The sequence below is a fragment of the Pteropus alecto genome, unplaced genomic scaffold (genome assembly GCF_000325575.1).
Source record: "Pteropus alecto unplaced genomic scaffold, ASM32557v1 scaffold94, whole genome shotgun sequence".
NCBI classification, from domain to species: Eukaryota; Metazoa; Chordata; class Mammalia; order Chiroptera; family Pteropodidae; genus Pteropus; species Pteropus alecto.
Window position 1 is genome coordinate 13,509,124 of NW_006437736.1, and position 9,089 is coordinate 13,518,212.

General features: G+C 52.6%; 1 protein-coding gene across 1 annotated transcript; it reads left to right on the forward strand.

Moving 5' to 3' along the window:
• The first annotated feature begins 2 nt into the window (after window positions 1-2).
• ENO2 (enolase 2) lies at window positions 3-7,760 on the forward strand. Its single transcript, XM_006914652.3, has 12 exons — window positions 3-62; window positions 1,202-1,301; window positions 2,181-2,276; window positions 2,428-2,486; window positions 2,784-2,853; window positions 3,296-3,429; window positions 3,652-3,874; window positions 4,752-4,949; window positions 5,731-5,932; window positions 6,203-6,311; window positions 6,470-6,528; window positions 6,835-7,760. The coding sequence occupies exons 2-12, from the start codon at window positions 1,217-1,219 to the stop codon at window positions 6,902-6,904; spliced, it is 1,305 nt and encodes a 434-aa protein (XP_006914714.1). The 5' UTR covers window positions 3-62; window positions 1,202-1,216; the 3' UTR covers window positions 6,905-7,760.
• Window positions 7,761-9,089: the final 1,329 nt, after the last annotated feature.

Consider the following 9,089-nt stretch of genomic DNA (forward strand, 5'->3'; position numbering starts at 1 on the left):
CCCCCCCCGCCCCCCCCGCCACTGCCGCCGCCGCCGCCACAGGCTGAGTCTGCAACCCCGAGGTGAAGCCCCGGCCGGGCCCTTGCTCCCCTCCGGCCCGTCCCCTGGCCGTCGCGCCCCCTCGGGGCTCCCCTGGCCCGCGCGCATCTCTTTCCCAGGAGCTGCGCACCTGCTCCATCACCCGCGCTTCCCCGCCCCCTCCTTCCCTGTCTTCTCGGAGCCAGGGAAGTGGATCTGTTCCTCTCGGTTTCTTTCTGTCGCCCCCTCCTCATTTGGGCGCCAGCCGTCTCCGCATCTATTTCTCTCTAGTCTTACCCTTCGCCCTGGCTGGCCCCTCTCCCCATGCCCTGCTCCGTCTCTGGTTCTGTCAACGTTAAGTTCGGGGTCTCCCCGGGCGTGCATTTTTATCCTGGTATGTTCCCTTGGCTTTGCATATGGGGAAATGTCTTCTCTCACCCTTCCGCAGCATCCCTGGACTTCCTCTAGACTCCTCTTCCTCTCACTCCTCCTCGCCGCCCCTCTCGGCTGCCCCGAGAATTGGGAGGGAAGAAGGGGAGAATTTGTCTAGGGGCAGCGGGAGGACGGGCCCAGCCCTGCATCTTTCCCTGGTCTCTCCTCCTTATCCCTCCCTGTTGCAACCCCCAGAGAATGAAGGCCTTTCCCAGGGCCCTCTCCCTGGACTTCTCTACGTACATCTCTCAGCAAGAAGAGGGACGTACATTTGCGAGAGAGATGGGGATCCTGGCGTGGGGGCTGGGTGTTAAGCTGGGGTGGGATGGGGGCTCTAGAGGAGAGGCCCCAGCTGCCCAGACCCCTCCAAAGAGAAAGGCAAGCAAGGCTGGCAGCCATGCCGCTCTGAGGAGGTCTGGGGGAACCAGACCTGGCGGCTGCCAAAGCTGCTGAGGGGGCGAGGGAACTACTGCCGGGCCCCTCCCTTCGCTGCGGAGTCCTCTCATCTCTTCGTCGGATCTTGCCCCGCCCCCCACTGCAGTGACCTCCCCTTCCTCACTGCATTGACCTTCTCCTCTCCCCAAGGTGGTGGTGGGGGGAATCCCTTCTGTAACTGAGGTTCGCAGCCTGCTCCTCCCCTCCCCCACTGCAGTAACCTCTTTCCCATCCCTCCTAGCCTCGGGCCCCTCCCACTGGTCTCAGGCTCCACCCCTCTAAGCCTCTTACCTTTCTCCTTTCCCTTCCACCCAAGGAGATCCCAGCCATCATGTCCATAGAGAAGATATGGGCCCGGGAGATCCTGGACTCCCGTGGGAACCCCACGGTGGAGGTGGATCTGTACACTGCCAGAGGTACTGGATCTGCCTGGGCCTTCTCACAGCCCTCCTGCTGGGTGTTCTCTGCTTTGGATGGGAAGCTTCCTCGATTCCTAGCAAGGAAGGGGTGCTGGGCCAGGCTCTCTCAAGCCTGGATTGTGAGGGGTTGGATCCTGTTGTCCAGAGGAGCCAAGATAGTCAGGTCTCCGTGTTTTAGTTTAGTGTAAGAAACATGCCCTGCCTCCACATGTTTGTGTGTGCACCTGTGTATGTGCATATGAACGCATAGCTTCATTTCTCTGGGTTCCTACTAGGGCATGTGGGACCTCATTTGGGCAGAAGAGGAGGCCACTGCTTGTGTATCTGCCTCTGTGTTTGTGTGTGTATGTATTAGGGAGCAGTGTGTGTGTGTGTGTGTGTGTGTGTGTGTGTATGTGTATTAGGGAGCTGTGTGTGTGTGTATATTAGGAAGCAGTGTGTATGTATTAGGGAGCAGTGTATTCTGTGTGTGTGTTAGGGAGCAATGTGTGTGTATATTTGGAGCAGTGTGTGTATATTAAGGAGCAGTGTGGTGTGTGTATGTGTTAGGGAGCAGTGTGTGTGTGTATTTGGAGCATTGTGTGTGTATAAGGGAGCAGTGTATGTGTATATTAGGGAGCAGTGTGTGTGTATTTGGAGCAGTGTGTTGTGTGTGTATTAGGAATCAGTATGTGTATTAGGAAGCAATGTGTGTGTGTATTAGGGAGCAGCGCATTGTGTGTATTAGGAAGCTCTGTGTGTGTGTGTGTGTGTATTGGGGAGCAATGTGAGGAAAAAGCTGGATATGGCAGGTAAGAGTTGAGAGCTAGAAGGCCGAGGCGATCCCTGGTCCCTGCAGTGTCCGCTCTTCATCCTCACTCCATGTTCCTCTCCCAGGTCTTTTCCGGGCTGCGGTGCCCAGTGGAGCCTCCACTGGGATCTATGAGGCTCTGGAGTTAAGGGATGGGGACAAACAGCGTTACTTAGGCAAAGGTGAGGCCTCCTCTTTTTTCCAAGCTCTTCCGCCCCTCGACTTATACTGCTATCTCGCACCAGACCCCAAGCCTCTTCCTGCATGCCTTTCTTTCCTTTTCCCTTCTTGCCCCTCCTGGTCTGACCCAGTCTGACCTCTGCCTCTCCCCAGGTGTCCTTAAGGCAGTGGACCACATCAACAACACCATCGCGCCAGCCCTCATCAGCTCAGTGAGGCTTGCTCTTTGCTGGGGGTGGCAGGACCAAGGGCCTGGAAGGAATCTTGGGTTAGGGGAGGAGGAAGAGGAGCAAGAAAGGCCTACTCCTTGGGAATCATGGTTACCGAGGGAAGGGTGGGGACATGACCCCTGCTCCTATGGGGGTTTAGGTCCCCTGATCCAGACAGGCCATTGTCACAGAAACCTGGTGGGACCCTGAGTAATGTGAGCCTGTGTGTGAATGGGGGGGCCCTGTGCCTTAGGGCCAGACCTCTATCCTGGCTCTGGGTGATGGTGGCTCTGCCCACAGGGTCTCTCTGTGGTGGAGCAGGAGAAGCTGGACAACCTGATGTTGGAGTTGGATGGGACTGAGAACAAGTGTAAGCAGGGGTCGGGACATGTGGAGCAGAAAGAGAACTGAAGGGGCCAGCACTAGGGAGGCTTCCTGAGGAAAGACTGTCAGAGGACTAGCCCTTCTTCCATCCTTCCCCCAAAGCCAGAGCAGGAACAGATGAGTTTAACTGCAGTGGGGGAGTGACATTAGACAGAGGAAAAACTTCTTTGCAGTACAAAGAGAAAGGAGTAGGCATGAGATAGTCTGGTCTTGGGCTGTTTAGAAATAGGTGCAGCTCTCTGCCCTTTCCACTCACCCCCTCCCCACTTCTATGTCCCCTGCTATTTCAGGAGAGAATAGATGAGATGTTGCCGGAGAGGAGAGGGAGGAAGAGGTCTCCTTTACAGGCTTTGGAGAGTATAGGTAGAGGCAAGGGCTAGAATGAGAAGGGGACATTTTTGCTCAGTGCCTTTCTCTGTAATCTCTAGCCAAGTTTGGGGCCAATGCCATCCTGGGTGTGTCCCTGGCCGTGTGTAAGGCAGGGGCAGCCGAGCGGGAATTGCCCCTATATCGCCACATTGCTCAGCTGGCGGGGAACTCAGACCTCATCCTGCCTGTGCCGGTGAGCACTGCACCATGGCTGTGCCTCTTCCAGGGGCGGGGGCAGGGGGAGCATGAAACCTCATGAAGACTGATGGGAAAGGGAATCGGGGCAGTTAAAGAGAAAGGTTGGGGATAGGTGATTTGGAGTCTGGGAAGCTGGGGGAAGTTTGTGATCTTGAATGAATACTCTCAGGAGCAGAAAGGAAGGTTCTCAGTGACTTTTCTATCCTGTGGCTCCCAGGCCTTCAATGTGATCAATGGTGGGTCTCATGCTGGGAATAAGCTGGCCATGCAAGAGTTTATGATCCTCCCGGTGGGCGCTGAAAGCTTTCGGGATGCCATGCGACTTGGGGCTGAAGTCTACCACACACTCAAGGGGGTCATCAAGGACAAATATGGCAAGGATGCCACCAACGTGGGAGATGAAGGTGGCTTTGCCCCCAATATCCTGGAGAACAGTGAAGGTGAGGCCTTCACTTTCTAAGTCTCATCCCATCCTGGGCCATCACTTAAAGTCCTAAGGAGTATGGGTGGAGGAATATGGGTGGCCAATCCTTGACACCTGCTAGCTCCAACTGGTGTCAGTCCTTGGACTGGGTTCCAGAGGGCCTGCCGAATTCACATGCAGGACTAGGAAGACAGTCCTCACCTGCCCAGCCAGATCTGTTAGGAACTATAAATTCTCACTGGAGCCCCTGGGAGTTCTGGGAGGTAGTCTAGGTGACCTGTGGGATCCATTCCTGCCTTAAACTCTGTAGGATTCTCAATTTGTTCAGATACACCAAACTCCATTGATTCCATTTCGAATCTACCCCATTCCCACCCCAACCTCTTAAGCCTCAAGGATCCCAAACTTTTCTTTGGAGAAACTGTACAGTGAATAGAAATGATACCTGTAGTAGCTGAGAGTTAAGGTTCTGAGGCCAAACTGCCTGCATTTGAACCTTGACTTGCAGAGTTACTGGCTGGTGATCTTCCTTCATTAAATTCTCCATGTTTGGTCTTATCTATAAAATGAGAATACTAATAACAGAGTCTACCTCATAGCATCCTTGTGAGGATTAAATGAAATATATGTGAAGTGCTTATGTGACATAGTTAGCCCTAAATAAATGACAGCTATTTAAAAAAACAAAACAACACACCATTATTAACAGAATTCCATTCCTCTGCCTTTCTGGAAGATGGCTTTCTCTTCCCAGACCTGGGGATAACCCCAACAAGAACCTTAACCAGATGCCTCCCCAGCAAGTCCTCCACCTCTGCTCTGAATTTCTTCATTTCCCTCACTCCTCCTTGCCCATCCTTTTTACTAATAATCTCACTGTGTTTCACCGCAAGCATTGGAGCTGGTGAAGGAAGCCATCGACAAGGCCGGCTACACGGAAAAGATTGTCATTGGCATGGATGTCGCTGCCTCGGAATTTTATCGTGATGGCAAATATGACTTGGATTTCAAGTCCCCTGCTGACCCTTCCCGATACATCACTGGGGACCAGCTGGGGTCCCTCTACCAGGACTTTGTCAGGGACTATCCTGGTGAGAGCAAGGAGGGTGTGGGAGAGAGGACAGAGGGCAGGCAGGGATGTGTTGGGGCAACTCTGGACCGAGCAGGGTGCTGATTCAGGTGTCAGGTGGAGATGTTCTAAGAAGAACCTGAGAACCAGGGTTGACGAAGCCTCCTGCAGAGCCTGGGTTTTGTATGTAGTGTAAATGTACAGGTACCTGTGATGAATCTATTCTATCTGCTTCAGATCCTGATTAAAGTCATGGGTTCTGATGCTACTGGGATAATGAGGAAGGCTTTGGAAAGAACTAGGGATGGTGAGAGGGTGACTGGACCTAGTGGAGAATTAGCACATTTCAGTATTTTCGATGGATAAAATCATGGATGCTGAATGGAGCTGGAAGTGATGTGTGAATAGAACAGAAAGCTGGTGAAGAACTGAATTACCCTCTCTAAGTCTACCAAAGGCTTTTACCCTTGGATAGAGGCAGTTGACTTCCATCTCCTGAGACAGAGTGAGAGAAAATAGAGGATTTTGATTAGTAATGACGAAGGGCTTCCTGGTAGTGAATATAGGAAAATGCAAAGATGGGTTGTGAGAAAGGTTCTAAGCCCTTGTTTTTTGAGAGGTTTTATGAATCAAAGTAAGAATCAAGGCAGGCTTATTATGGCGGGGGAGTGGGGAGCAAAGATGAGCAGGCTCTATTAGCCAGGGAATCTAGTCATTTTAAGAAATCAAAGAGGGTGTTCTTGCCTGATGCAGAGCCCCAAGGAGGATCAACAGCCCCTCCCCCCCCATCGCTTTCCCTGCAGTAGTCTCCATTGAGGACCCCTTTGACCAGGATGATTGGGCTGCCTGGTCGAAGTTCACAGCCAATGTAGGGATCCAGATTGTGGGTGATGACCTGACAGTGACCAACCCAAAACGTATTGAGCGGGCAGTGGAGGAAAAGGCCTGCAATTGTCTGCTGCTCAAGGTCAACCAGATCGGTTCGGTCACTGAAGCCATCCAAGCGTGAGTGCCTCCTGGTTCTCTTTTGCTCAGACTCTGTTTCTCAGGACCCATCTTGAAGGGGCTGTAAGCCTAATCCTGCCCACAGATGCTGAAGAGAGCAGGGAACCTGGAGTCAGCTTCATAGCTCTCAGTTCTGCTCCCTCCATCTCTGATTTTCTGTCCCTTCCCAGATAGCATCCCTCCAGATTTTTTAACATAGACCAGTGTTGGGGCTGGGAAGAGAGTGCCCAGCGTGAGGGTCTGGGGGTCAGTGCTGGTGTATGGATACAGGTGCAAGCTGGCTCAGGAGAATGGCTGGGGGGTCATGGTGAGTCATCGCTCGGGAGAGACTGAGGACACGTTCATCGCGGATCTGGTGGTGGGGCTGTGCACAGGCCAGGTGAGTGCAAGGACCTTTGTGGAATGAATGCATTCTCGGCTCAGGTGGGTCCCTCCTCCCAGATGTTTGAGGGTGTCGGGAATTTCAAGGGAGTGTAAGTTTCCTTTCAAGGAATGAAGGGGCAGCCACTGAGCTGCCTATCTTTTGGCATGTTTCAGATCAAGACTGGTGCCCCATGCCGTTCTGAGCGTCTGGCTAAGTACAACCAGCTCATGAGGTAAGGGAACCTGGAGAATGGGAGCCCAGGGCTCAGAGGGTTAAAAGCTCTATTTGTTCGCCCTTCCATCTCCAATGCCCAGGGCCTGGAGAACAGTAGATATACAGAAAAGATTTGGTTTTGAAAGATGGGTTGACTGATAGATGGATCCCACAGGTTATGTGGGAGAGCCAGGGAATGCCCACATTTGGGTCAGGACACAGGAGCAGATGGTGTGAGGGGCTTGGAGGCTTCTCTTTCTTCCTGGAAAGAGAAGCGGGATCCCCCTGGTTCTTTGACTTTTCCTTTCTGGCTCATCTCTTTCAGAATTGAAGAAGAGCTGGGGGATGAAGCTCGCTTCGCTGGACACAATTTCCGCAATCCCAGTGTGCTGTGATCCCTCTACTTGCCTGAGACTTGGATCCCCCTCCCATCCTCCTGGAACCCCTTCCTGTCCTGCTCTGTGATATTTCACCCCAGACACCCTGGCTGACCTGCTGCACTGCTCCTGGGCTTGTCTCTCTCCTGCTCTCTCTGCTCTTCCTCTCTGGGTTCCACACACTCCACTTCTTTCTTATTCTTTCTCCTCAAAGACTGGTCCATGGGACTGATGATTATAAGGGGTCCATGGAAGAATGATCAGGGTCTGTGATGGGAGAATCAGGGTTGGTCGTTGAGGTCTTTAGAGAGGGGCCATGTGTCACTTGTGCTTTGTTCTGGTTCTGTGTGTTTTCTGTGTTGCATATGAGCCAGGCACTGCATGGTGCTGAGGTGGTGGAGAATGCTGGCTGTGTGGTCATGCCTGGCCTAAGGCTTTAGTGTGTTATTTATTTATTTGTTTGTTTATTTGTTTATTTATTTCCCATCCATCCCATTAATTAATCATTTCCCCATAACTCCAGGGCCAAAAACTGGTCTGACTGGAGGGTACTATGTGTCTGCATTTCATGTGGCTGTAGATTCTGAGATGGCTTGGGGTGGGAGGTCTTGCTGGAATGCAAAGGGTAAGAGAAAAGGGCCTTGCAGGCAGTTCCTTTGTATGTACCAATCCCTTCACAGAAGCCTGGCTCTGGCCAGAGGTGGGGCTGTGCTCCTGGGGGCTCTTCCCTGAGAACTCTCCCCAGCCCTAGCTTTCCTATTCTTCCTCCAGCTGCACCAGAGCAAATGTCTCACTCCCCCATGCCATGTTCCACAGTTGCTGCCACCTCTGTGGCGTTGAAATGAGCACCACCATTAAAGTCTGAATCAGTGCATTCTTGTGTCTGAGGAGTCCTGCTGTAGTCCCTATGAGGGGAGAGAAGATGGAGCACCGAGAAGGAAGTTGGTGAAACTAGATAGCAGAGTTGGGGAGAACATAAAAGGAAGAAGACAAGCAGAACAAATATGGCCAAGATGACATTGCCTCCCTCACCCTGGCCAGGTGGGGTCCATGTTGCCCCTGCCTTCTCAGCAGCAAGCCTGGCCCCAGGACCCAGGCGAATTAAGGGTTCTTAAGCTGGGGTCCAAGAATTCCTAAAATTATCAAAAATTCTATGTGTGTGTGTGCATTTGTGAGGAAAGGAGTGTTTTCAGATTCCCAAAGGGCTTTGACCAAAGAAGAGAATGGAGCAGGTCCTGTACTGGGCTTCTCCCAAACAAGATCCTGGCTGCTTCTGGGACGGAGCTGCATTGCATGGCCATCACCCCCTGCAAGACGGGGAACGGGGGAGGAAGAATGGTACAAGGGGGTGTAGAGGAAACAGTCTTCCAGTAAACCGGAGATTCAGGACCTGAAGTGCTCAACAGGACCCCTTGCCGGGTCCGCCTGAGAGCAGGGTGCCAGTGTGTGCCTGGAGATCCACTACAACTCTTCAGCTCCTGTGGAGCCCCAGCATTGAGATGGGAACCAGGAACTACTTGGGTTGGGGTGGGGTGACCCCGGGAGCCTTCCTCCCTTTAGATACCAGGGCACAGGCCACCTGTAGGGTCTGTGGGGAGCTGTGGCCACTAGAGGGAGTCAGGGTTCTGCAAGACATCATACTGGTGCCTTGCTAAGGTAGGGTGAGAGGAATTTCAAGGTTGTTCCCTCTGTGGGCCTCCCACTCTGTGTCTACTCCGAGTTCTGGGCCTGGGCTCCCTCTGCCATTCTGCTCAGCTCCAGGACTAGAAGAGGATTCCAGTTCTACATGGGCAAGACCCATTTCTCTGTTCTTGTTCTTCCTGTGTTGCTGACATAGCGGCCATTTTCAGTTCCAAGAGCTTCTTGCCCCCTCTCTTTTGTGCCTCTTCATTTCAGTACAGGCATCTCATCTTTCTCTTCTTTCCCATGTCTCTTGGTGCCCTTTCTGTTTCTTTTGAGGCACACTGTACTTTTCTCTGTCCCTCTTGGTTTTCTCTGGGGTCTATTATATCCATCCTTCTTCAGTAACGCTAGGGCTGACCAGGCCTATTCTGGTTGGAGCCACATATCCTAAACTGCCCTTTCCTCCCTGCTTGCTAAATCGCCTTTTCTAGCAGCCATGCCTCCCTTTACCACCACCCCCACCCCCACCCAGGTACTGGGTGGATTGGGTTACAGCTAGCTCTGCCTGGGCTTCCCAGGC

What these genes read in the sequence shown, in the direction of transcription:
- ENO2 (XM_006914652.3), top strand. Translation starts at nt 1,217, where the DNA reads ATGTCCATAGAGAAGATATGGGCCCGGGAGATCCTGGACTCCCGTGGG. An exon ending in CTTTGTCAGGGACTATCCTG is followed by an intron (nt 4,950 to 5,730) that starts GTGAGAGCAAGG and finishes CTTTCCCTGCAG; the next exon opens with TAGTCTCCATTGAGGACCCC. An exon ending in GTCACTGAAGCCATCCAAGC is followed by an intron (nt 5,933 to 6,202) that starts GTGAGTGCCTCC and finishes GTATGGATACAG; the next exon opens with GTGCAAGCTGGCTCAGGAGA.